The following is a 27,028-nucleotide window of genomic DNA, read 5'->3' as shown; positions in this document are numbered from 1 at the left end:
TGCTAGACATCCCCCCCCCGCCAAGGGTCACCCCTGGAAAAGAACGCAGCGGGGATAGCCCTTGCCATCCCGCTTTGTGCCCCATCCAGGTGAACTGTGTGGTGATGCGAGGCCTGAATGAGGATGAACTCCTGGACTTTGTGGCCTGGACCGAGGGACTCCCCCTGGACGTGCGCTTCATAGAGTACATGCCTTTCGACGGTCAGTGACTCAGGGCAGTGACACAGGCGAGGTGGGTGGGGGGAGAGGAGGTGGCTCGGCCTGTCGGCAGAGCTGGCCCAGGGCCCCGCTGAGAGCATGGTGGGAGGCAGGTACTGCTGGGGACCCTGGGAAGGGTGGCTGAGTGGGACAGACAAGGTCTGGTTGCCCCCTTGGGTGCTGCTGACCCCAGACCCCACTGTGTGTGTAGGAATTTCTCCAGGAATGGTGGGGTGGGGCCGGGGCAGGCACCCACCAGGACTGGGCCTGCGATGGGGATCAGAGTGCGTGTGGGTGAGACTTGATCCACTCATTTCAGGCGAGGACTTGCGCCCATCAGGCCCAGGGGTAGAGACTGATTTCTGGGCTGTTTGTTGGGGGTGGACTTGAAGCCCCTCGGCTCCCAGAGCATGCGACTCAGCAGCTCCCACCCCCAATCCAGGCAACAAGTGGAACTTCAAGAAGATGGTTAGCTACAAGGAGATGCTGGACACCATCCAGCAGCAGTGGCCAGAGCTGGAGAAGCTGCCCGAGGAGGAATCCAGCACAGCCAAGGTTGGAGGCAGGAGGGCAGGGCTGGGCTGGGTGGACCCCAGGACCACTGGAGGGCTGGGGGAGCTGTGCTGAGGGCAGAGTGCAGTGATGCAGGATGGCGCCACTGAAGCAGAATGACCACAGGGCCATCATAGCAGCCTCCCGGCTTCACTTATGAAGAAGCAGGCCCGGGGTTGAGTACTTTGTTGTAGGATGAGCGGTGGAGGTTGCCTGTCTAGCTCTTCCACGTGGCCTTCCCTGGCCGTGCTGCCCTTGGGTCCCCGTAGCTCTAGTAGCCTTCGTCAGGCAGGCCAGGTGATGACAGGCCAGGTGCAGGCAGAGGGCTGATGGCCATGGCCTTGCTTCATCTAGAGTGTTCTGTGGTCTGGGGGCCTTTGAGGCTGCTTTCTGCAGGGCTCCTGGGGAGAGGGTGGGGGAGTGAGGGCTCAGGGGTCAGGGAGTGAGAGCTGGCTCTCAGCCCAGTGCTCCTGCCCTCACCCCCTCCCCTGCTCCCCTGCAGGCCTTTAAGATCCCTGGCTTCCAAGGCCAGGTCAGCTTCATCACGTCCATGTCTGAGCATTTCTGTGGGACCTGCAACCGGCTGCGAATCACAGCTGATGGGAACCTCAAGGTGCGTCTCCCTTCCCCACGGAGCCCCCCTGCCACTTCTGTGCTCTGTGTGTCTCCCCACCTGCGCCCCCTGATAGGAGGTGATTGGAGGTGGAACTAGCAGGGTCCATGGGGTGATGGTGAAATAGTGTCAGGTTTTGGAGGGAATCATGGGAGCAGCAGATGAAGGTGACCTCATGACTCATGGAACCGTCACTCTGGTTCCTTCCTTCCTGGGGATCCTGAAGTAGCTTCCAGTTGATGGGGAGCTACTTTCCAGGACTCAGTGCTACGAGAGGGGAGGGGGCGGGGAGAAGGAACCATGTGCCCTTTGCCCCCGGCCCCCACCCTGATTGGCCCCTTCCACAGGCCAGGGGCTCATCCGGGAAACAGGCGTCTGTTACTCGCATGTAATCAGCCTGTACTGTGCATTCAGCCCTGTGCCGGGGCGGGGGGGTGGGGGGGATAAGAGCATCACACATGTGCCCACTGGGGGCACAGAGGCTCCTTGTGTGATCAGAGAACTAACGGGTGGTAGCACGTGATTCTTTGTCAATTGAATGGCCGTCTGGGCCTTGGCTGGTGGACCTGGGTGAGCCGTGGAGACTGGGGGTGGGAGAGGAAGCGGGTTCCAGGAAGATGCATACCTGGGGTTCATCCCAGGTCAGCGAGGGCAGATTATTACAGGGAGACCACATTGCAGAGGACTCAAGTGTCCCTGCAAAAGGTGTAGAGCGTGTCCTGCAGACAGTACGGCGCTGGGCAGTCTCTGTACCAGGAGGAGGCAGACCCCCCATTCACGACTTAGGGAGAATAACTCACAGGTGAATTTGGAAATAGGCAGATGGCCTTTCAGTGATGTCTCGAGTATGTAAGAATTAAGGCAAAGGTGGGAAGGAAGAGTGAGAGGACTTGGTGATGCAGGTGGGGGCGGGGAGGGCCCCCCCCGCCCCGGGGTATCCGGCAGGCTCTGGGACCTGTTGGGATTAGGGGTGGGGGTGCTGGTGGGCTGGATTTAGAGAGTCAAAGGACCTGTCTATCATGTTGTTCTAAAGTGGCGGGGGCGGGATTCTGGGCTGGAGAGGCAGGACTACCTCGGATGTAGGTGGTAACTGGGTAACTGTGCCAGCCAACTCCCCCTGCCCCGCCCCGGGCAGGAAGTGGAGTGGATTCTAAAGAGAATGTGAGGAAGAGGCTATTTACAGTGCAGGGTTAGGGGCCAGTAAAGGACGTTGAGGCCCTGGACCAGCAGCAACAAACCACTGTCCCACCCCTGCGGGGAGGTGGTGTCCCAGGGCCCAGTGGGAACTGGAGCCTGGCGGAGGGGCCACCTGGCTGGTGCTGTAGTTGTGGACAGAAGCAGCCACTGCTCGAGAAGAAGCGCCCCTCACCTCCCATCTACCGTTCGCCAAACCCAAGCAGAATCCAGCTGGAGGAGGGTGCTGGTTGCAGAAAAGGGCAAGAGAGTGGAACTGGGGACTGGTGGGGATCGAGGAAGGGGGTCTAAACCCCCACCCCCTGCTGGCAATATGGGTGAGCCTCCTGCTTAGATCTTGTTTGTAACTTCTCTGACGGGTCTCTGCCCTCGGGCTGGTCAGACACACTCTCTCCCTGTGTCCACAGCTCCCTGTACGGAGCTGGCACTTGGTTGGCTTTTTATAGGGTTTGGTGGAGGAAGCAGGTGTCCCACTTTCGGGGACTAGCCCAGAGCCCCAGGGGCTCCCAGCCTCTCGAAGAAGCAGGGAACATCAAGTCCAGTTTGAATGTTCTCAGGATGCCAACCCCCCAGCCTTCTGCTCTTCAGCCCCCAGTCAGGGACCACAGCTGGAGGAGGTGCTGGGGCAGGCAGGCGAGTCCGGGAATGAAGGGGCCTGGAGGGGAAACGGGATGTGCATGTCAGGTGACTGCCAGGGATTGGCTCCCACTGACTAGGTTCCATTCTCCTGGCAATGAAGAGCCCGTTCCATGGAACGTCTCCAAAGGTGTGGGTCCAGAGTTTGATGTGTTATCTCTGTTGGCAGTTATTTAATTTTTTAAAAAATTTTTAAAGTCTGTGGAGTCCTAATCGTGGCTCAGTGGTAACAAACCTGACTAGTATCCATGAGGATGCGGGTTCAATCCCTGGCCTCGTTCAGTGGGTTAAGGATCCAGCATTACCATGAGCTGTGGTATAGGTCACGCAGATGCGGCTTGCATCCGGCATTGCTGTGGTGTAGACCTGCAGCTGTAGCTCCAAATTGACCCCTAGCCTGGGAACGTCCATATGCCACAGGTGCGGCCCTAAAAAACAAAGCAAAAACAAAACTTTTTAAAAATTTTCTTGGCTATGAAAGTTCCCTGGGCCAGGGATCAAACCTGAGCCATAGCAGGGACAACATCGACTCTTTAACTGCCAGACCACCAGGGAACTCCCAGCAATTATTTAGTTTTTAACATTTCCCCTACACATTTCAGGAAGCTTGGCGGGAGGTTGCATGCAGGCCTCGGAATGTCTGGTTTGGCTCCTGTCCTGTCTGCCTTCCCTCTCTTGCACCTTCAGCCTCATTGCAGAAAGTCCTGCTTGAAAAGCGAGACCAGCCCTGGGAGGCCCCCAGGCCCAGCCCAGGGGGAACTCTGAGGATGGGGACCAAGGCTCAGGATGAGGTAGGCGAGTTGTCCTCACCCCAGGTGTGACCCCCTCCAGGTCTGCCTCTTCGGGAATTCAGAGGTGTCGCTACGGGATCACCTGCGGGCGGGGGCCTCCGAGGAGGAGGTGCTGCGCATCATCGGGGCGGCAGTTGGCAGGAAGAAGCGGCAGCACGCAGGTAAGGGGCGGGGAGGGCCAGGCCTTCTGGGAGGGGGCCATTGTCTGCAGGAAGGAGGTCCTTAGCCCCAGAGGGTGAGAGGATGACGGAAAGCCTGGCGGGAGCCAGCGGGACTTGGTGTGGCCCACACTCTCCATTACTCCCATTGGCCCTCTAGACTTGGGGTGCAGGGGTGTCTCTCCATCCCAGGAGAGGTTGGCACAGCAGATCCTGCCCAGGACAAGGGAACCCAGATTCTCTCAGGCTGTCTCACTGGGTGGGAGGGAAAGAGGGGTGTCCTTACCTCCCTTTCATCCCACGAGCTGTCTTCTGCCAGGGAGGCCTGGCATCCCAAACCTGTCCTGGGCGACCTTGCAATGTCCAGGGGGCACTTTTCCTCAGAATCCATGGGGCGATTGTTGCACGGGGTCCACTGTTCATGGCAGTGAACTCTCTTCCCCGCCCTCTTTCCCTCCCCCCCCAGGCATGTTCAATATTTCCCAGATGAAGAACCGGCCCATGATCCTCATCGGTGGGTGACCCATCAGTACGTAACCACGCCCCCTCGTCATGGGGGGGGGGGGGTCCCGGGGGTGGGGCCCCTGCCATAAGGCTCCTCCCCCGATCCTGCACTTCATCTGGATGTTCTCATCCTTCACCTTTTCTTACTCGTTCAAGCCTTTACTGCTGCTTTTCTTCTTTTCCACCCCCCCTAACCCACCCCGCTCCATGGCACAGAAATTGGGCTGGGGTCCTCCAGATTGATGGCCACTAGGCCCTGAAAATGGAGGTTCAGGTTAAGAGAGAGCCCTTGTCCTCAGCTCTAGAATCGCTCAGCTCAGGTGCAGTCACAGTGTCCTGCCCCTTCCGTCCTGTGGGCTAGTCCGTGTATATATCTGGACCATCAACTACCCACTGGTCCATGTGCTGTTGGGCTTCTGTGCCGGATGGTGCTTAGATGATAAGTGCTGCCACTCATCTTTTCAGGGAGAATGCAGCCAGGATCTCAGCTGCCTAATTCCTTAACTCTCGGGAACTTAAAGTGCCCGGTATGTCTCTTACGTGCCTAGGATGCTTCAGACCAAAACACCTGTTCATAGAGCTGTGTGTGTGGTCTCCAGCCCTGGGAAACCAGCTGGTCCATGAGGCGCTTCAGGGCTGCTGTTACCCCTCAGGCGCTGGAGCAGGGGAGGCCTTGCCCCCTTGGCCACAGCCAGATCTGGGTCCCCAAATTGTCCCCTAGGCAAGAGAAAGCAGTGGGAATAATGAGGGGACGGGATTGTGGTCCTTGGAGCAGAGTGAGCCGAGTGCCCTGAGGCAGGCAGGTCAGAGGGGCCAGATTCGGCTCAGGGAGCACAGCAGCCATGCAGGGAAGGAAGGCGGCTCACCAGAGCGTTCCCTCGGGATGAAAACGGTATCAGCCCTCTTCTGCCTTCACCCCTATGTCATCGTCCTCTGTGTTGGCCCTTGATCTGTGCTGACTGCCTCCATGGCAAGGAGAGGGGGTGCCTTTATAAACCTCCCCGGGGGAGCTTGTGCCTCTGACACTGACAAGGTAGGGGGTCAGAGCCTGATGCAAAAGCTGGATGTTGGGAGCCCTCGCTGCTTCCTAGGGAATGATGGTGCTCTCAAGGATGCAGAGTAACTATACCAGTCTGATTTCGGTAAAGCTGGGACGTGCCTAGCACTTTCAGTGCCTGTGAATTCCCCGGGGGGTGCTTGTTGTTTCAGAATCAGATTCAGGATGTCTGGGCTGACCCCCAACCACCCAAGGCTGATGCTGCTGGTCCCGGACCGCCCTTTGAGCAGCAGGACCCTTCTGGGTTCCCGAGGCCCCTGGGACCACTTGAATCAGCCTGTTGCTTCGTGTGTGCACTTCCTGCTGTACCTGAGGCGGGCTTGAGAGTCATTGTTTAAACAGACTAAGTATTTCCCTTGGTATCTTGTCTGTAAACTAACTGCTATTAACTCTTCCTGGAGAATGTGAAGATGAGTCATTAATAGATAATTCAGGCTGAGGCCTCACAGTAGTTTTGAGAGAATGAAGGGACAGGTCATCTGGTCCAGGCTTCAGTCTTCAGACCTTAGGGGTTTCGTAAGAGAACTTGGGCAACAAGAAAGTTGTTGAGGCGGGGAGGCTGGGTTACCCCACCCCTGACACACACCGGCACACCGCCACCTGCAGGACAGGCAGAAACTGGGCCCCTTGCCCTGAGTAACTCCCGCTGCGAAGGGCTGCGAACCTGTTTGCTGAGGATCCCCTCTCTGTGTATCTTCTTTTTCTCTCTCCTCGCTGTGCTTTTTGCTCTTCATTCCACTCTCTCCAGCGTGAAAGGGGGAACTCGGGGTGGGGTGGAGAGAGGGTTGGGGGGAGGGGGAAGAAAACTTCGCTTTTGGACTTAGTCTTTCTCTTCTTTGCTTCTCCCTTCCTTCCAGAGTTCTCCCTGATGCTCCAAGATTCCCCACCAGCCATTCCGAGTGTCTCCTTGAGGGGCTCCCTCCGTGTCCAGGGTCTGAGACACAGAGTGAGTTCCTCCAGCCAGATGGTGACTTTGTGGAAAGGATGCTGGGTCCCCCAGACCCCTCTCCTGGCCCAGCGGTGGCTGGGGTCTGGCTTCCCTCAGAGACATCTCAGTTCTCATCCAGACTCAGATGCCGACCCAAAAAAGTGCCTTAGCCCAGAGCCCCGGGCTCCTGCCACCCCCTCAGGACCTCTGCCGACCTCAGACCAGCTAACCCACGTGGACACGGAAGGCCAGGCTGCCATGGTAGATGTGGGAAGGAAGCCTGACACAGAGCGGGTGGCCATGGCCTCAGCCGTGGTCCTCCTGGGGCCTGTGGCCTTCAAGCTCGTCCAGGAGAACCAGCTGAAGAAGGGAGATGCCCTGGTGGTGGCCCAGCTGGCAGGCATCCAGGCGGCCAAGCTGACCAGCCAGCTGATTCCTCTGTGCCACCACGTGGCCCTGAGCCACGTCCAGGTGCGGCTGGAGCTGGACAGCACACGCCATGCCGTGGTGATCCAGGCATCCTGCCGGGCTCGGGGACCCACTGGGGTGGAGATGGAGGCCTTGACCTCGGCCGCTGTGGCCGCCCTCACCCTGTATGACATGTGCAAGGCTGTCAGCAGGGACATCGTGCTGGGTGAGATAAAACTCGACAGCAAGACCGGGGGTCAGCGGGGGGACTTCCAGCGGACCTAGAGCTCCTGCCCTGCGCACCCCAGGCCCAGCGAGGTCGAGAGATGGGATGCAGTTTCAGCTGAGGGAAAGACGTCAAGTTCCTTGAACCCCATCACCGTTACCCGTCAGCTGGTAGGAACCCCTACCGTCCACCCCTTTCCTGCTGGATGACCTCCTCTGACCTGCGAGGTCTCCTTTATTCGGAGAGGAAACCGGCGGGCCCTCCCCCTCCCAGGACCTAGGGGCTGGGAGGGGGCCGCAGCGAGCTGGGCTGGATCACCGGAAGCCCCCACCATGTGTTCTGTGGCCTCTCAGACACCCTCAGTTCCAGACGGTGGAGCCCGCAGCTTCCACTGTTCGCGTGGGTTTTCTCTTCTCCCACTTCCCCAGGGAGAACAAGGGCTCATGAAGCAGAGGGACTCACTCTACACGGGAAGGCGGCACCCGCACCGAGGATATATGGTGCCTGCCCTTCAGCAGCGGCGCTGCCGTCCTTCCTGTGTGTGTGCAGTCCCTCCCCCAGCTTTCTCTGAAAGAGCCAGGTGTCCCCTCCTGTCATCTGAATCCGTCCCACCCCATCAGATGTGCAGGCAGTTAGCTGCCCATCCTGCCACTTTCCACTCCTCGGGCCCCTCTCCTAAGTGGATCCACGGGGGCCACGCCGGGAAGCCGCCTACCCCAGCACATCTCACACCCACCACCCACACCCCTTCGTCCTGGGACCCATCGGGGAAGGAAGAACGTTGAAGATCACCTTCACCCTCACAGCGCACAAAATAAAGCCACTGTGCCAACCCTGGAGATGCAAGAATGAGGACTGTGTCTGTGCTGGGGTCGCCGAGCTGCTGTGATGGCAGGCCTGCCCCTCCACCCAAAGCCGGTGCCCCAGGGGAAGAGGAGCGGGAGAGACGCTGGAAAGGCCAAGGGACAGGTCCTCCTGTGTCCCAGCTTCCCTGGGAGAGAAGGTAGGCGGTAGGCGTGGAAGGTGTAGACGTGCAGCATCGCAGGACTGTCAGCTGGGGGCATCCGAGGCTCATCCTGTCGCCGGCTGGTAGGGATGGGGGGCCGGGTATGCAGTTAGAGGCTCCTGGTTTTCACATCCCCAGACACTGGGTGTGCTTGCTGGGTTCTCTTAACGTAGGTCTAGCCTCAGTGCCCATCCCTGCCTGCCTTGACCCAGGTGCACTGGCAAATGTTTAACCACCGGCTTTTGGGCAAGCACAGGTCCATGTCCATGGTCTAAGTCCGCCCACCTTGGCCAATTTCAAGCTACTGACTCATGTGATTGGGCTCGTGGAATTCCCAAGACTCTCACGAGGGGTGCTCCCAGAGCTGGTGGCATCAGGCCCCTACACAGTACCAGCCAGGCCAGCTCTCCCGCGCACCTCGAGGCCCCTTGGGGGAAGAAGGCACACATTTCAAGGCAGGCTAGGTGGGGGGTGGTGGTGGTACGGATTTAATATTTTTTAGTATTACAATATATTCTTATAAAAAAGGTGCAGGCAGAAAGGACGCTGCAGACTTTGTACATTAGTCTCACTTGTCATCTGAACCGGTAAGAACAGCCTTGGTGTGGAGGTGGCCGAGGTGGGGGAGATGGTCGTGGCGGCTCCCCCAGGGGGTAGAAGTGGGGTGGGGGTGGGGAGAGCCTGGACTGAACCCTCCCCCATCACGCCTTCCCTTCATCAAAGGGGAGGGGGGAGGGCGAGGGCGTGCTGCTGCTGGGGGACAGGGGGCATTGGGTTAACTGGACTTTACATTGGACACAAAATTAGCTAATTAACCCGAAGGTGGTGGGCGGGGAACGACCAAGGAGCAGATCGAAACAGGCGTAAACGCTGAGCATGTCAAGGGCCAACTCGGCCGTCTCCGAGGCAGCAGCCCTCCTTGCTAAGTCGGCTGTGATGGGCCACAGGCCAAGGCACTGTTGGGGATCTGGCTACAGTGGCACCTGCTGTCAGAGCCACGGGCCAGATCTAGAAAATAATAAATAGAGAAGGGAGAATCTTCAGGGGTGAGAAGCTTGAGCCCTGGAACAATATACGTGGCCTCTGTAAACAGTTAAACCGAACTGTGCTCTCCTGCGGATCCAACGTTGTCTTAAACGGCTTCCATAGTCCTTTCCTGGTGCGCATCCATCTTCCACGGTGGGTGGGAATGTGGGGATGTGGACGTGCCTATCGGGTAGAAGTGGCCCCCTTTCCCGCCCTAGTGGGTGAGGTTGACCTCCGCCTGGCCAGTTTGGGAGAGGACCTTAAGAGGTCCCCCCCCCCAATCGGCCCCACACTGGCTTCTTCCACTGGGGGCTGCTCTTCCTGGAAGCTTACACCTTTGCCCTCACCCACACCCCTGTAGGGGGGCCCCTTCACACCTGCCCTGGCCAGGCTCGCACTTACTCTGATCCCTCCCCCTCGAACCAGCACACATGCTGGGCTCACCGACCCTGTGTTTCTTCCCCCTGCAGCTACTACGGCCCCAATCCCAGGAGTCCGGCGTAGGGAAAAGCTAGGCAGCTGAAGAGTGGGCCCAGCCCATCAGTTTGTCCACTGGCAATAACCCTGAGCTGGAGGAGGAGGTCAGAAGGTGAGAAGCACGAACGGCAGGGAGCCAGCTGATGGGGGGCCAGGCAGGTTTCACAGACACAGCACAAGAGGTCCCCTCTTAGGGGCTGGAAATGTAGTGAACATAAGAAACTTGATAGAGTTGAACTCACCTCCCTCCTTTTACGAGAAAATTTGTCTAGATAACAGCCATCATCCTGCCTTCCAAGGACAGCTCGAGACCGAATGTGTGGAGGGGAAAGGGGACAGGAGAGCCAGAGCGGGCCCCTCGGAAGTCAGGTTGAAGACCCAGATCAGGTGCCAGAAATGGGGGGACCCCCCTCATCCTGTTGGCACCTCTGGGCCTCCCGTCTGAAGGCCTCCGAGGACACTCCCTTTAGAAGTGGCATGTGACTGCAGGGGGCAGCTCGGGCCTTTGGGACTCCCAGGAACCGATGCCCCAGGGCTGGCCTTAGTCAGATCACCACAGTTAGGAGTGGGGTCCCCTGCAAGGCTGGACAGAGCTGGGGGGTCGCTGTGCCTACCTTCCGCTTGGAGGCAGGTGGTGGAGTGTGGGGTCTGAGTACCATTAAGTGGCAGGTGGGGAGCTCGAGGGTGGCATGAGCTATTCACGTGCTGTCCTCTCAAACCCCAGCCAACATGTGAGGTCACCTTCTTGCTTCAACAAGATGGTGGTCTGGTTTACAAAGGGGGCAGGGGCAGAGGAGGGTTTCGTCCCCCGGTCCCTGTGCCCAGCCAACAACGTGGTGATGAACAGGTTTTCTTCCCAGGTTCATCAGGTGCCGGATAGTGAGCCACAACGGGGGGAACCCAAAGGTGAATGTTCCAGGATTCGGGATTAGTAGATAGGATGGAGCTTGCAGCGGGGAAGGGAGCGAGATTTAGGGCTGCAAGAGAGGGGCCTGAGGACTAGTGAGGGAGGAAATGGGCAATGACTTGGTCCTGCATCATCCTCCCAACATTTTTCTTTTCTGGAACACATCGAGCTAGAATTCATGCCTTCTCCACCCAGGAGAAAACTTTGCCCCAGCTGAATATTCCATTAAGCCTTCCCTTGAGAGGTGGGAGCCTCAGTGCCTCTGCCCTGGCCCACCCCCTCCTTCCTCCCCACGCAGGAGAAACCTGGACAAGGTTCATGGATCTCTCCAGCCTAGATGGAACAGCTCCGTGCCAACACGTGGGGGCGGGGAAGCAGGGACCCTTCAGCCCGGGCTGACCAGGGGTGTCCAGGTCAGCCTCAGAGAGTGACCCCTGGGGGCCAGGGTGCAGAAGGAGTAATGGGAGGAGGAGATGAGGGGAGCCCCTTCAGCTGGGGAGACACCTGGTCCTGCCACACACAGTCCTGACCCGGGGACCCAGCCCAGGGCTCTACACTGAGCACCAGATCCTGTAAGTATCGTGGCCCGACCACTCAGCCCCTCTGGGCCCCTCCCTGTCCCGGCCTCCCGCTGTGGCCAGTGCCCCCTGCCCACCTCCCAGGTCAATAATTTAGCCTGTTTATCGCCCGCTCCCGGGTGGCTTCCAGGGCCTGGCTCCCTGATCGTTTGCGGCTGCGTTTGAGTTTGCACAAGTCCTTGTCGAAAACTTCGCCAGAGCGCAGGGCCGACACCAGGTCATCGAACTCGCCGCCCTCCTCCAGCGAGCTGCCCGCCTGCGCCTTCCGCTGCCGCTGCCACCGCTCCCGCTCCCGCTGCTCCTTCAGCTGGGGGGGTGGGGGGGTGCGAGGGGGGAGCGTGAGAGGCCCCTGGGCTCCAGGTGACACACAGGCCCTCGGACCCGGGCTGGCCTACCACCCGCCCCCACTGTGCTCCTTCCCGGGATGCCTGCGCCCCCGCACCATGGCTTCCATGCGCGCCCGCCGCTCCTCCTCCTCCTTCCTCCTCCTCATGGTCTCCAGGTCCTGCCGCGCCTCTGAGAAGGCCTGCAGGAAGGTGTCAAAGATGCCGAAGAATTCGTCTGGCTGCATCTTGCTGTCATGCTCCCCGAAGTGCATCAGGGCCTTGGAGAACTGTTGGGGGGAGGGGGAGGGGCGTCACCCCTGAGCCCACTGGGCAGGTGGCTTCCAGCCAGGGCTGAGCTCATCGGAGGTGGGGTCCGTGGGCTTGGGGGGGCAGGGCTAGCGGTCGGGGAGAGGACAAAGCTGAAGGAAAGGCTTGAGGCTGCCCTCTGGGGAGGTGGCAGGTCCAGCTGGCTGCCAGGTCTGTTAGGTTGTAGGTTTGTGACCAGGAGCCACATATCTCGGGCGCACTTCCTAAGGTCAACAACTGCCTGGTCAGAACTTAAGGGGATGTCAGATCATCTGTCTCCTGGGCTGGTTATTTAACCCCTCTGCTCCTCCATTTCCTCATCTGCAAAATGGGGGTAACAGGACTTAACTTCACATTGCTGTGGGGGTTACATGAGCTGGGGGAGGTAGAGGTGTGCAGGTAAGGCACTTATACTGAGTGCTGCCATCTTTAATCCAATGCACTCCGGGGTCCTCTAAGAGAGCCCCCACCACCCTAAGTGCACGCCATGGACAGGCAGCATGGAGCCTGTTAGAAATGCTACATCTCAGGCCCCAGCTCTCCTGAATGAGGACCCACATCTTAATAAATAAGACTCCCACGGTTGGGGCCCAGAGGCGTGTCAGTGGGAGAGGCAGAGCAACCAGACCACAGCTGGGCTCCTGTATCAGGCTGCTAACCCAGCTGTCTGTCCAGCTGTGCAACCTTGGGCAAGTGACTTACCCTCTCTGATCTCAGTGCACATATCTGTCAAATGGGATAATAACATTTCAACAAGCTCAGGGAGGTGGTCCATGGCCCCAACCATTGCAACAGAGTTGCTTCTCTAGGAGTGAGGAGGGCACACAGCTCTGGGTCTGTCCTTTCTGCGCCATCTGTCACAGGACTGGTGAAGGTGGAGAGGTGTGGGATGCGCTTACCTTGGCCCTGGCTTCATTGAGCTGGTCCTCCAGCTCTGAGAAGCTGAAGCTGGAGACGGTGATAAAGTCACTCATGACCGGGACAAACTTGTCATTTGGCTCCCGCACCTGGCGCTTCTGATACTCCAGCTCCTGAGGAGGCAGAGCCAAGTGCTGGTCAGACGAGTGCCAGGGCGAGAGTCAGGAATTCCGGGTCACCATGTCCCCCGTCCTCTTGCCACTCACAGAACACTTAGCCCTTTTTTTTTTTTTGGAAGAGGGAACACCCCCGAGTCTCAAATTCTAAGGGTGGCAAAGATTGTGAGAGTCACCTGCCAGCCCATCCCGCCTTGATTGTCTTTCTCCAGAGCATGGTCTGGGACCAGCAGCAGCATCACCTGGGGAGTTTTAGGAAATAGACTCTTGGGCTCCCCCCAGAATTAGAATCTGCATTTTAACAAGATCCCTGGCTGATTCCTGTGCAGATTAAAATGTGAGATGCATCTCCGAATCTCCCGGTTGATGTGATGCTGCTGATCCGTGGACCACATTGTGGGTAGTGTGTTAAAGGGTATCAATTAGAAATCAGTAGCGGCAACAGAAGCTTTTTTCTTTAAGTCCATTATCTCCTTAGCCGCCTCCCTACTCCCAAACATACACAGAGAAGGTGAGAAGGATCACTAGTTCCAAGGTGTGGGGGACAATCCCCAGACCGAGCCAGCGATAGCATCATCGGAGAAGCCATTAGAGCAGGAACAGTAGAGACCAGAGGTCTGGGTCTCCAGCAAAAAGTATAGCCCCCAAGGCCTCTACTGGCCCAGAGAGGAGGTAAATAGATGTAAGGAAAGAACTTCTGGGGACAGTGGTCCCCAGTGTCACAGTAGAGGGGCTCCCTGCCCTGAGCCAGCTTCCAAGGCCTGTAGATCCTCTTTCCCATCCATGTGAATCACACTTGGGGTAGATTTATCCTGCATTCCTCTCCACCGTCCAATGACATGGCTACTGTCTCAGATGGGTGTCCCCTCTTCAAGAGGCTGGATTTAAGCCTTGGATACTTCAGCTATCCTTTCCTGAGGCCTCACTCTGCACTCGAGGCTGTAGTCACTGTACTAGCGGTTCTGTCACCCCAGCCACACAGAGATGTAGCAGACAGGGTCTGCAGGGGTGGAGGGGAGGACCCTTCTGGCCTAGTGCCAGGCAGCATGGGCAGCACCCCCACAAACGCAGGCACAGATGTACTCACCACCTCGACTGCTCTGAGGCCCCTCCTTAGGTTGCCCACCTCCTTCTCCAGCTCTGCCAGGCTGCAGGGGGACACAGAGGGAGGGAGTCAGTGGACCTGGGGTCCAGCCCTGAGTTGGCTACTAACCAAATCTTCCCCCCTCCATGTTCCATCTGTGCTTCCGTAAAATGATGAGTGGAGCTTCTGTTCTATAGATCCTTCCAGATCAGAAATGTCATGCTGTGTATTGCAAGGTTTCTAACACTGGCCTCTGGCTTGGATTTATTTTTATTAACTACCAGGTAGTGCTTACAAGCTCTTCACATAGGATCCGGCATGCAGTAAGCATTTGATGTGTATTAGCTATTTACCTCTGCCTTTTGGCCTCTATTGGAGATGCTTCTATCAGCCTCTGTATGTTCTGGTCTGACTTCCTGCCTGGAGCAGAGGCCTTTGCCCCCACCCCTACCCGGTAACCCCTGGACCATCCACCGTTGTGCGCAGCCCTGACTTCCAGCCAGTGAACACTTTTTATGGGGGCCAGACCCCCCTCTGCCTGGTGCCCTGGCCAGAGAGCCATCTTCCCACCCCAGAACTCCTCAGCCAGTGACTGACAGGAGACGGTAGATGATGTCCATCTCCCCCCACCACCACCACCTCTTTGGAGGGGCTAAGTGGAGTGAGCATCCCACACTGTCTCCTGGATGCCTCTGGTGGGATCAGGTTCTGATAGCTCACAGTGGGGATAGGCTAGTAATGCTGCTCCCGTTGGGCTGGCACTCTGCCCATTCCTGGCTCAGGTCCCCACTCCCTACTGTGTTTCCTGGGAGAACCTCTGAAATGAGGAACTGAGAGCAAATAGCGTCTTTTGTTTGGTTTTCCCAGACAAGCCCTGAGACGCAGTTCATTCCTAGTCATTGTGGCCCGAAGGATGAAATTTACATGAGAGTGGGCATTGATGACCGGGAGAAAGAAGGAAGCCCTAGAGGGACCCCTCACTTGACTTTGGCGGCCTCTGGAAGATGCTGCAGCTCGGAGGGCATGTTCAGGATGTCAGGGAAATGCTTCTCCAGGATCATGATCAGATAATGAAGCAGAGAGATGTTTCTGTGGGAAAAGGTCATGGATAAGGGGCCAAGGGAACTGGGAACGAGGGTCAAGTGGAAACCAGAGTGAGGTGCCAGGGGCAGGCTGGGACACACGTTGGGTTGGAAATGGAGGGAGGGGTAGGAGGGGAGAGGCCAGAGGGCAGGGAGGTGGAGGCTACAGAAGCCAGCAGGTCCCACCTGTCAATGCTGGACTTGGTGTCGGCGATCTTGTTGAGGCTGGCCACCCGGAACCCGTAGGCGCCCCCTCGCTGCCCTTTGTTCATGAAGTTGCCGATGGCCAGGATGACCTCTAGCATCCGTGCTAGACGCTTGCTGCGGATCAGCTCCCGGGAGGCCAGCAGGATGGCTGGGGGTGGGGGGTGTGGGGGGGAGAGCGGGGAGGAAGAGGTGAGAGCCCCGCATATGCTGGGTTCCCAGAGCCCTAGGCTGATGCCACCACAGAGTCCAGAAAAAGGGCTGTCAAGTGTCTATCAACTTCAGAAGGGCAGAAGCTCCGCTCCATCCCAGGAGGTGATCTTCCCCACCCCTGCCTGCCTCCAGAGGAACTCCAAAGCCAGTTCACCAAATTAACTTTCTCAAAACGTGCCACCTCTTCCTAAGACTGTATTTTAGAATGTATCTTTTCTTGCATATATTTAAAGAATGGTCATGTATTCTTTCTGTGGATATATGCAAGATTATAATGCTTTTACTTTTCTAAACCTAGTGATTAAACATTGAAACTGCAAGTAGATGCAAACTATTCTATGTCAAATGGATAAACAAGGTCCTACTGTATAGCTCAGGGAACTCTATTTGATATCCTGTGATTAAACCATAGTGGGAAAGAATATGAAAAAGAATATCTATATACGATGTATAATATATACATTATATATATGAATCACCTTTCTATACAGCAGAAATTCAATTTTTAAAAAATTAAAAAAATTAAGTTTTAGCATTTTACATACTATGGTACTGTTTCTGCCTCTTTTGAAGTGCTGAATTTTACTGACGTTTTCGGGGAAAATCCCTGTCAATTAAATTATAACATCATCAATTGCAATATTCTCACATTTTTGTTCTGTACGATAATGGTATGCTTTATGGTTGATGGTGTCTTAGATGTGAATAAATAGGTTACTTGATAGCCTGTTGAATATCGTTTAAAATTTTTCTCCCAAGCTTTAGGCATTTAAAAATTTCCCCCAGTGCTTGAAATAATACGCCTTTGGTGGAAATATAAACTAAGGCTGACAGTAACCAAGACTTCAGTATTTCGTTCTGAGGGGGGTGCTCGTGTTCTTCCTCAGCCAGGAGGTATTTATGGTGCATGGGCAGACTTGGGATACGAACCCTAGACCGAAAAACTGATTACTAGTTAGAGAGTATGATTGTTGATCATGAAATGTGGTGATAAGAAGACCAAACCATCGTATGGCTTCTGCCAAACTGAACATTCCTTAGGATGCTGTTATGAAGATAAAATGAAAACCATCTGACTAAAATTTGCTAAACTCTTCAGAAGCAGTTAAAATAAGTAACAGTAAAAAAAAAAAAAGCTGTAAAAGATGAGTAATAAGTAAGGTTTGTCAGTGGCTTCTAAAGCCAAACATATGCATATTCGCTGACCTAATTGTGGCATTAACTCTTGATGGGTAATTGAATGGTTCCTAGCGCACTTATTTTAAGAAAATTACATCTAGGATTTCCCATCATGGCTCAGTGGTAATGAACCCAGTTATCCATTAGGACATGGGTTCAATCCCTGGCCTCACTCAGTGGGTTAAGAAACTGACATGGGGAGTTCCCATCATGGCTCAGTGGCTAACAAATCTGACAAGGAACTCTGAGGTTGCAGGTTCAATCCCTGGTCTTGCTCAGTGGGTTAAGGATATGGCGTTGCCGTGAGCTGTGGTGTAGGTCACAGATGCGGCTCAGATCTGGCATAGCTGTGACTCTGGCGTAGGCTGGCAGCTGTAGCTCCAATGAGACCCCCTAGCCTGGGAATCTCCATATGCTGTGGGTGCAGCCGTAGAAAAGACAAAAAAAAAAAGAAACTGATGTTGCAGTGAGTGGTGGTGTAGGTTGCAGACTAGACTCTGATCCCGCGTTGCTGTGGCTGTGGTGTAGGCTGGCACCTATAGCTCTGATTCGACCCCTAGCCTGGAATTTCTGTATATCTCAGGTGCAGCCCTAAAAAGACCAAAAAAAAAAAAAATTACATCTAGATTGGTTAAGTACATTATGATACATTTGTACAATGGAATAACATTCCGCACCATGAATAAATACCCCACTGCTCCCATGATAATGGAGATAACGCAATCATGCTGCTGAACAGAAGACCAGTGTGAAATTATTTCTTCTGTTATTTCATATATAGAAAGTTCAAGACGAACAAAACCTTTGGAGCAGAGGGAAGGAGTAATCGTTGGTGGCGGGGGGGGGGGGGGGGGGGCGGGTGATAATCAAGAGGGAGACATAAAGGAGGGCCCGGGGGCCTGGAAATGTTCCATTTCCTGACCTGTGAGCTGACTTTAGGATAACTTATCGAGTAGGACTCTTGGGATTTGTGTTCTTTTTATGTGCACGTTTCAGTAACAATTTTTTTTTAAAGTAAACTATTTATAAAAGTTTCCAGCAACGTATCGTGGGTGGGGTAGTTTCTCTAAGGTCGATAATGCTATTTGAAAAATTTGCCAAGGAATCCTAAAAATGCTAAAATGTCGGCAAAACAGAAAATGACAAGAGTTCAAAGGGAATTTGTGTAAATGGGAAAACTCCCATCGGCATTGCAGCCATTTTTGATATATTTATAAGAAGAATATATTCATGAATATATTCATAGGAATAAGTTTACATGGGAAGTCACATTCATCTTGACTATATTCAGTGAATGTATTCATAGTGAGAGTCAGTAAATTCCGTATATTCAGCAGCGAACATATTCACGAGAATATATTCAAGAACATGTTCATGAATATATTCATAGGAGAATTGGTAAATTTGTCAGATTTGATGAATGACTGGCTTTTGGCAGAGTGACCCAGAGGCCCCACCTGAGGCTGGAGGGACGGGTGTCAACAGCTCATCAATGGCGGGGATGGGACAAAGCTTAAGCTCTGGAACTGCAGGAGGACCAGGTAGCCCGATCCTGCACGATCCTCTCGTCTCCACCCCAAGTCGAGCCCACTGATCCGATTCTGTAAAATACAAGGCAGCCAGCTCTTCCCAGCCCTGGGAGGGATGAGACCCCCAGACCATTCTAGGACAGGAGCCATTGCTGTCGCCAAGCGGCTCGGTGGGACTGACACGCCAGACCCGTCTCACTCTACTTTGCTCCATGTTAAAGGGAGGCTCTTTCCTGAGTGTCCCCAGAGTATCTGGCGGGGGGGGGGGGGTAGGAGTGGGCTCCTGGGATCAGACCCACCCGGTAGCTAAGCTACTCTGGTTTCCAGTTGCAGGCGATGGCAAGCGTTTGCTCCACTGACCCAAGACACACACATAGTTGAGCACACGTCTTGGGCTGAACCCCTTTACCTGTGCCTCAGGCCCCAGAGGCAGGTAGCAGCAAGACAGAAAGGTTGGGTGAAGTAAGGTGCATCCATTACCAGGGCAGGAAGTACCTCCAGACCTTAGACCAGCAGATCCACGGCCATCTCCCCCCGCCCCCACCCCAGACCCGTTATCTAAGACCACAGCCTGCAGTGCCCGTGTTCCCAGCCTGCATGTGTGTGTGTGTATCCAGATTACAGAAAACATCTGCCTCTAACATGTCATGCCCTGCCCTGCTGCCAGAGCCCCCCGGAAGCAGCTCAACCTCCAGGAAGGACCATTCTCTGGACTGGGCATCCCGGGGGGTGCTGGCCAACCTGATGTCCAGCAGAGGGGCCCATGCTCTGCTCTGTCTCCAGCCCGCCCCCCAGCACCCTGGCCACAGGCTCTCCTGTTCCTCTGCTGATCTGTTCTCACCACAAATGAGCCTCGCAGCCCCTCCTGCTTCTCCTTCCTGGGCCTTCATGGCTGCCCACCCTCCTGCCACCTGCCCTTTCCCCAGCTCCCTGTCCCTCCATCCTTGCCCTCTAGGAAGTACTGCCTGGAAGGAGTGAAGGGAGGGATTCTGGAAAACAACGGTCTACATTCCAATCCAGTACGGCCACTGACAGTCAGAAATGACAGAAAAGCCCCCACAGGGTTGTGAGGGACAAAGGAGACCATCCCCGTGGAATGTTCCACACAGCGCTTGGCGCATGGTTCTTGTTTAACGACAAAGTTCTCATCTGTAAAAGGCCACTGTAGAAGGCATTCCCCAACCCAGAAAATCAGATGCCTCTGGGGATCGCCTTGCTCTGTTTCATTCCGTCCTTCCTTCTTTCCTTTTTCTGCTTTTTGATGACCACACCCACGGCATATGGAGGATCCCAGGCCAGGGGTCGAATCGGAGCTATAGCCACTGGCCTACATCACAGCCACAGCCACAGCAGATCTGAGCCTCATCTGCGACCTACGCCACAGCTCACGGTAACGCTGGATCCTTAACCCACTGAGTGAGGCCAGGGACTCAACTGATGTCCTCATGGATACTAGTCGGGTTCTTAAGCGGCTGAGCCATAACAGCTGAGCCAATTTCCTACTTTCTGAGTAGCTCACACTTAAAATAATGCACCCAGAGGTCCTCTCTTAGTTCGGACCTCTCAGGCAGGGAAAGATTAAGGCGATCAATCTTTTTCAGCCTTTCTGTCCCACGCAGGGGCAGTTTCAACAGAGCCCCTGCCTGGGAGAGCCTGCACGCTGAGGCATGGAGAGTAGAAACACAAGCAAGCATCTGCAAAATCATAGACTTACATCTTGTGCTGGACTTTGGTTTTCGGGGGGGGAGAATCGACAACAAAGGAGTTTTCCTCTGCTCCTGACCTTTGACTCCCACCCCCAGACCTCCCCAGATGCTTCTCCACTCTGGGTCTCCTCCCCAGTCCCCAGCCGTACCTTCCACTTTGGGCTTGGCCTCAGCCAGCCGCTCCTGGAACTTCTTCTTGAAGAAGAGAGCCTGCAGCCGCTGCTGGTAGTGGTCGATCCTGTGGACAGGGCGAGCTACATTGTGAGGTAGCCCCCCTCCCCAACACCCCAGGGGCAGCTCCAGCCCCCTCCTTAGCCTGCCCTCCCCTCTCCAGCCACACCCACCCCCGCCCCCACCTGCTCATCTCATAGAGGAAGCGGTCCGCACGGGCCATCCGCTCAATCTCGTGCTTGTGCTCCTCCAGGAGGTCAATGTCACTCTTCTCCGGGACGAACTTGAGGAGCTACAAGGAGCAGGTGAAGATCAGAGAGGAAACTGGTGAAAGGCTGACATGGAGGTACAGCCCATGGAAGCCCAACACCGACCAGGCACCCCTTAAGAGACAGACACATCTTCATGTGGTGGTTTATGTTTCATCTGCCCCAAGGGGACACTGGGCACCCAACTCTACACTTCTTTCTACTTTTTTTTTTTTGGCTGTGCCCATGGCATGCAAAATTTCCCAGGCTAGAGATCAAACCTGAACTAGAGCAGCAACCTGAGCTAACAATTCCCAGTCCTTAACCCACTGAGCTACCAGGGAACTCCTACTGTGTTTCCCTGATGACTAATAATAGTATTGAACGATTTGGACATTCTCTCACCAAGTACCTATTTGTCTTCTTCTTACTTGTAAGTTGAGCTGTTTGTCATGTCCTCCCTGGTTTGTAAAGCCATTTGTTCTGAATATGAGATCTTTGTAATCTGTGCATAAAGCAAAGATCTTCTAAAATTTGGCTTGTCTTTTCACTCCAGTAATAGTGCCTTTTGATCAGCAGTGTTCTTCATTTAAAAAATTTGATTGATTGCCTTTTAAGGCTGCACCCGCAGTATATGGAAGTTCCCCGGGCTAAGGGTCCAATCAGAGCTATAGCTCCCAGCCTACACCACAGCCACAGCAATGCGGGATCCGAGCCACGTCTGCAACCTACACTGCAGCTCACGGCAGCACTGGATCCTTGACCCTCTGAGCCAGGCCAGGGATGGAACCCGCATCCCCTCATGGATACTAGTTGAGTTCGTTACCACCGAGCCATGACGGAACTCAGAGTTCTTCATTCTAATGTCCGATGGATGGTGGTTTGGGTTGGTGGGTTTCTCTTGAAAAACACAACAAACTGATGTGGAAGAGCCGTGGGGAAGATCCAGCTGGGGGTCACTGTCTTCGCCCTGAGACCCCTGGGGGATCACTCTTTATATTTCCTTCCTGGGGGCCTCCATCCCTTGAAAAGAGGCAGCCTTTCCCGGCCTCCCCTCAGAGGGGTTCACCCAGGGCAGTTTCTGTGAACCTCTTTCTCAGGCCTCTAGCCGGATTTCTCCTTGACCCAAGGGTCTCGGCCTCCCTGAGGGGCTGTCAGGAAGGGGTAGGGCGGCCCCCAGTTCAGCTCCTCCCCCTGGGCTCACCTGCTCCAGCATGTCCTTGGCGAGGTCCTCCTGCTCGTCCATCTTCAGGACGGCCTGCCGGATCTCCTCATTGGACAGCTTCAACCTGCGGCGAAACCCGCCCTTGAGCAGTGTGGCCTGGCCCCTCTGCTCAGAACAGACCCCAGACCTTCTCCTTTGGAAGCCAGAGCCCGGCCTTCTCTCCCTTCCTTCCATGAAGGTAGGAGTAGGTCTGACAGCACTCACACCCTCCTCCACAAAGCCCTCTCCGACTAGACCCGCGCGGGCCGCTCCATGACTCCATCCTGAGCTATTTGAGTCTCTAAAGAGACACGCGAGTCTCGAGTCTCTTGCATGAGTCCCCATCATGGCTGATAAGGACATTTGGGAGTAAGAGGGCCGTCTTCAGTGTAGATTGAGATGGGGTGGAAGTTTCCGATCCTTCTCCTCATGCCAAAAATATGCCCAGTGTCTCCATGGGAGGTGGGAATAGCCCCGGCCACTAAGGGGCCAGTTTCCTACTTCCCTTCAGACAGAATAGCTCTCAGTCTTCCGACAGCTGTTCCCATGCATCTTGTGGTTCAGGAGAGGGAGAAGCAACCCCCCATAGAGATAGACAGAAAGACAGACACACACACACACGCACACACAGCCCCTCCAGACATGCACCCGTTGGGAGCCCTGGGGAAGCAGAAGTCTCCCTGGCCGTCAAGGGGGAGAAATTGAGGCCTGGGGCCATGTGGCAGCAAAGGGGGGACAGCAGTTCTCGGGGGGGGGGGGCAGCGCTAAGAATAGTATGGGAGGTGGTGCCCCCTGACCCCGGCTCAGGCAGGGGACCCCACACAGAAGCTATGCTGTGAGCCCAGATACTGCCCTGTTTGTTCTACCGCCACGGGAAATGCTTGGGGGCTGAGATCATGCTGGTCTGTGGCCTAAGCCAAGGGGCCTCCGTGGGCTCAGAGCAACTCCACTGCCAGACGCTGACCAGGCTGGACAGGGGCAGCTTCCTGCCTGCGGAGCCCAGCACTGCTGCGCAGCGTGGGCTCCCAGGAGAGGGTTCTTGATCCGTGGGCTCCCTCCCAGCCCTGGGAGGTGGGGGGTGAGGCCAGAGACTGCTGTCCCCACACTCCCTGCCGTGTCCCCGCCCCCAGGCAGTTAGCTCCACTGCTGCGTCTTCTGCTCCCAGGCCTCTGCTTCCCGGGGCCCCGTTCCCTCCCACCTGGAACCTTGGTGGGGCCGGAGCCCAAGAGGCTGGGCGAGCACCTACTTGGACAGAAGGATGATGCAGTTCTGCGCCCTCCGGCCGTCAATGACCGACAGTTCTTTGACCTTGCGTGAGGCCAGGTAGATGTCCTCGGTGGAGCCCAGCTCTTTCTGCAACCGACAAGCCCAGTGGAAAGGATGAGGCGTGCGTCTCCCCCAGTTCTCTTCTCACCTGCACCCCCCCCCACCTCGTGCCAACCAGGGAATGAATGGTCCTGGTGTGAGAGCAAGAAAGGGAAAGAGTAAGACAGAAGAGAGGGGGATGGCTAATAACTGGCTGAAACAGGAGGCATCCAGGACTTTACCAGGGGCCAGAATGGGCTGGGGGTCATGAGGAGCCCCCTTTTAGAGAGATTAGGAGCTGTTTGGACAGAGGTGGAGGGACTGGTCTGAGCAATGGGATTTCATCTACTGCATCCCAGACAGTCAACCCCCGACTCCCACCCTCTCCCTGCCCAGAGAGCCTCTGTAAGCTTATGACGAGAGGCTGGTTCCCTGTTTCCATAGGCTGTAGTTCCTGGAGTCCTGGGGACTTCAGGCCCAATCCAGTGTGCCCAGGGTAGAGGGCATCCCCAAGATCAGAGGTGGGGAAACTGAGGCATACTTCTAGGCAAAAGTCTTTCCTCTGGGGTTCCAGCAGACAAACCCCAAGAAATGAAAGATTCCTCCTGCTTTCTCCCGGGCCCCTTGGGAGGCAGAAGGGAGGCTGGCTCTTATGGAGGTCCCTCCAAGCACACGCTCCATGTTGGACAACTCAGGGGGCTGCCACGGCCATCACTCTTTTTGTGAACTGTGCCCCCTGGAATTGCACAGTGCTCAGCCTGTGCAGCCTTACAGGACGGCCTCGGAGCTGCTGAGCAAGACAACAGACCTGGAAGCTTTCTCCTGACTCCAGGACACCTTCACCTGCATAGCTGGTGGGGGCCTGCTTGCATTACCTCCCTTCCCTATAGTGCTTTCTCTTTGGGGAGCCTTCCTGATACCAGCTGGTATAGACGGATCATAAGGCAGAAGGTAGAATGGACAAGCCCTCTCATCTGGGCCCAGAACGGGGCAGCAGCCCAGGACAGTGGTTAAAAGCCAGAGTGTCCAGAACCCTGAGTGACTCACCTGCTGGGAAGAATTAGTTATCAGCTCCTAGGCAGGTAGCAGCCGCAGCCAATGGAGAATTAAACATGCACAACGTTAGCCAAGAGGTTCAGGGACCGAGAATAGTAGGGAAGACGTGGGGACCCCTCAGCCTCTACTCTGTCTGCCCCACCCCAATGAGACCCCCATGGGCACTGATGGGAGCCGCTTCTAGCAGATGCAGTCACAGCGAAGCCAGACCAAGCGGGGAACAGGCAGCCTCTCCTGCATGCCCTGCATCCCTGGGACGACCACTCCCGAGTCAGCCCAGGCCCCCGAGCTGCCCCGCCCCAGGCCCTTCGCTCTCCTGTACCCTGGAATGACCTCATCTTTCAAAACAGGGGGGCAGACAGAACCACAAAGCAACTTGAGCAGGAAGCATGTGGAAGTCACATTCATGAGACATAGGAAAATGGGCGTCCTGAAACTTGCTCCCTGCCCTTGGCCCCTTGTCTGTCTGAGGGAGCTGAGGGGGACGGAGCTCACGCCTGGTTTTCCCTTCCTGACCCGGATGGGGTTGAAGACACTGACTTGGAACCTGCATGGGGCACAGAGAGAGGAGCACGGCAGCTCATAGGACCATCCCTGCCCCATAGACCCAGGACCCCGAGACCAGAGAAGGAGGCAACCAGGGCAACAGCCTCCGGGGCTCCCCAGCTCTGCTGCTGTGAATTCAACATGCCGGAGTCTGAGCCACCTGCAGAGTGACAGCAGTCTGGGTGAGCCCTGCCCTGACACAGAGTGCTGGATTTGGGGGGCTCAGAGTGGCGATGGGGGAGACAGAACAGGGGGCTGTCCCTCTTAACTCTTCTCTAGCCCCAGACCCAGCTTGACCACAACCCCAGAGTCCCTCTTTCCCCACGGGCCCCCTCCTAGAGCCCTGGAGACTGGGTGGGCCCAGCTGGACCCCTGGCCTGGAGGAAGACTCTCAGAATAGGGGGAGGGGGTGTGTGCTCGCCTGTGCCTCTACACCCCGGGCACACATCTCCAGCCACGGTGCCCACTTGGGACCACTGATCACAGGAGCCCAAGAGCTGAAGGAACACCTTCCTGCTCCAGCCTGGCCACAGCTTCTGCCTTTCCTGGAATTCAGGCTAACGAGTCAGACACCTGGAGTACTGACATCTAAATTAAACACACGACCATTCTGTTTTTCTAGAACCCTAGGCAGGGCCAGAGCTCCGCCCCCATGGCACCCCTTTGGCCAGTAACTCTGGAGCAGTCACAGTGCCCTCAAGAAGTGTCCCCCACAGCCCTGAGCTTAGTAGAAAGCCTAGGGGAACTGGTCACAATAGCCAGTGCCACCCAGGACCCAGGAGGGCACAGACCCCGCTCACAGAACCTGGGGAAGCCCTCAGGGCTGGAGCCCTGGGCTTAGCGGAGGAAGACACAGAAGAAAATAGAGCAACCTCGGAGCTGCAACTGTGGCGCAGTGGAAGTGCATCCAACTAGTAACCATGAGGTTGCAGGTTTGATCCCTGGCCTCGCTCAGTGGGTTAAGGATCCGGCATTGCCGTGAGCTGTGGTGTAGGTCGCACAAACAGCTTGGATCTGGTGTTGCTGTGGCTGTGGCATAGGTTGGCAACTGTAGCTCCAATTCAACCCCTAGCCTGGGAACCTCCATATGCCGCGGGTGTGGCCCCAGAAAGCTAAGAAAGAAAAATTAAATAGCACAACGGGGAGAAGAAATAACTCCTGGTGGGGGGGGAGAGAGAGAGAGAGAGAGAGAGAGAGAAAGCAAATGCTCTGAGGGCCTTGAGGCCAGTAATGCCCAAACTGGACCTGGGAGGAAGGCCCTTGGACGTGCAATGCAGATTCCTGGGCCCTTGCATTCATGGGGAATTGGCACTTTGGGCCATGTTGGCAGGTTCTGCCGCAGAAACGCCCTGCATCCTGCCACCAACCCCCCTCCCCATCCTACCATGGAAGAGCAGGCTTCCTGCTCAGCCTCTGTACACGGGCTCTGCAGAGCGAAGCCCAGGGCCTCTCCCAGCCTGTCCAGCCCCAGCCTCAACCCCCCAGCATGCCCTGGAGCAGCTCCACCTTCCTTGAAATACTAGCATCTTCTGCGTGACTCCCAGGGGTATTGGGTGATACGGCAGAAAAAGTGGTTGAAAAGTTACGATGCCTTCCTAGGTCCTGGGCCCAGAAGAAAAAAGCAAGGTCACCGGTGACCTGGCCCAGCATCTCCACCTCCAATGCTCCAGCGCCAGAGAGAGCAATGGACAAGACTCTGTTTCATCACATGTTATGTAAATATAAACTAATACAATGGGGTGTTCCCCTCCCCCGCACAGAACACCCCCCGATTTACTTCTGCGTCCCCAGCAAGAACACAGTAGCTGACAACGAATATATCACTCAGTACACATGACAGGGAGGGAGGAAGACTGGGAAGGCGGGGCTGAGGGTTGAGTTCCAGGGCTGAAGGTGAAGTCAAGTCTCCAGCTGCTTCTGGGGGCAGGGTCTTACCTGGTGCCTCTGATAAGCTGAGAACATTTTCTCAAAGTCCTCGAGGTCCAGAATCCGAAATACCTGCGTGTCATCAATCTCATTCCATACGGTGCCAGGAACGCGTTCCTAAAATTCAGGGAAGGGAGGCAAACCCCAGGGCTGAGTCCTCTCCTTCATTCTGGAGGCACCCGCTGCCCCCACTAAGCCCTCTGGTGTCCCAGCTGCACACATACCAGCGGCAGGGGGTCCTTTCCATGCCCTCAACCTCCACCCTCTCCAACGCGCTGCCCCGTGGTGGGGAGGCCAGAGACAAACTCCCCCTTCTCGCAAGGGACCACATGGAAGCATGTTCCAGAAATCTACAGGCGTGCTGGGGTGGCAGTCGGGCAAGTATGAAAGGGGGGGGGGAGTATGAAACCCCTTCCAGGAAAACCAACCCAAACCAGTGTTCGCTGGGGGCTTTCCCTGACGGTCAGGGCTGGCTGGAATCACCAGCGAAGGGCCCCCGCACAGCCTTGGGATCCTCGCATCCTCAGGGCTGACCGCATTTCCCGTATCCGAGATGGTCGTTTTCTCTCCCAGGGGTCTTCCTCCCACTCTCCCAGATTCCCAGGGGGTGGACGAGTGCCAAAGGCTGGGACATCCTGGCCCTTTAGCGA

The 27,028-nt window shown here is 55.9% G+C and overlaps 2 protein-coding genes across 7 annotated transcripts in view; one reads left to right on the top strand and one right to left on the bottom strand.

Moving 5' to 3' along the window:
- MOCS1 (molybdenum cofactor synthesis 1) overlaps positions 1-8,104 on the top strand; it is a 35,813-nt gene extending 27,709 nt beyond the window's left edge. Inside the window, exons 6-11 of one of the 2 annotated variants that reach the window (XM_047797066.1) lie at positions 90-201; positions 641-753; positions 1,253-1,363; positions 4,025-4,145; positions 4,609-4,656; positions 6,561-8,104. In XM_047797066.1, the coding sequence (XP_047653022.1) occupies positions 90-201; positions 641-753; positions 1,253-1,363; positions 4,025-4,145; positions 4,609-4,656; positions 6,561-7,324 (1,269 nt within the window). In that variant the 3' untranslated portion in view covers positions 7,325-8,104. Of the gene's footprint in view, positions 1-89; positions 202-640; positions 754-1,252; positions 1,364-4,024; positions 4,146-4,608; positions 4,672-6,560 lie in introns of both variants that reach the window. The other variant, XM_047797067.1, reaches the window with a different exon arrangement.
- A 632-nt stretch (positions 8,105-8,736) lies between these two features.
- DAAM2 (dishevelled associated activator of morphogenesis 2) overlaps positions 8,737-27,028 on the bottom strand; it is a 127,167-nt gene continuing 108,875 nt past the window's right edge. For 4 of the 5 annotated variants that reach the window (XM_047797061.1, XM_047797065.1, XM_047797062.1 and 1 more), the window contains 12 exons: positions 26,388-26,495; positions 23,898-23,924; positions 22,792-22,898; positions 21,546-21,630; positions 20,279-20,385; positions 20,072-20,160; positions 15,278-15,446; positions 14,991-15,098; positions 14,013-14,073; positions 12,791-12,922; positions 11,702-11,872; positions 8,737-11,566 (listed from right to left, as the gene is read on the bottom strand). In XM_047797061.1, the coding sequence (XP_047653017.1) occupies positions 11,345-11,566; positions 11,702-11,872; positions 12,791-12,922; positions 14,013-14,073; positions 14,991-15,098; positions 15,278-15,446; positions 20,072-20,160; positions 20,279-20,385; positions 21,546-21,630; positions 22,792-22,898; positions 23,898-23,924; positions 26,388-26,495 (1,386 nt within the window). In that variant the 3' untranslated portion in view covers positions 8,737-11,344. The remainder of the gene's footprint in view (positions 11,567-11,701; positions 11,873-12,790; positions 12,923-14,012; positions 14,074-14,990; positions 15,099-15,277; positions 15,447-20,071; positions 20,161-20,278; positions 20,386-21,545; positions 21,631-22,791; positions 22,899-23,897; positions 23,925-26,387; positions 26,496-27,028) is intronic. The other variant, XM_047797064.1, reaches the window with a different exon arrangement.

The sequence above is a fragment of the Phacochoerus africanus genome, chromosome 9 (assembly GCF_016906955.1).
Source record: "Phacochoerus africanus isolate WHEZ1 chromosome 9, ROS_Pafr_v1, whole genome shotgun sequence".
Taxonomy (NCBI): domain Eukaryota; kingdom Metazoa; phylum Chordata; class Mammalia; order Artiodactyla; family Suidae; genus Phacochoerus; species Phacochoerus africanus.
Note: the sequence above shows the minus strand (reverse complement) of the source record. Positions and strands in the feature narration are given on the sequence as shown.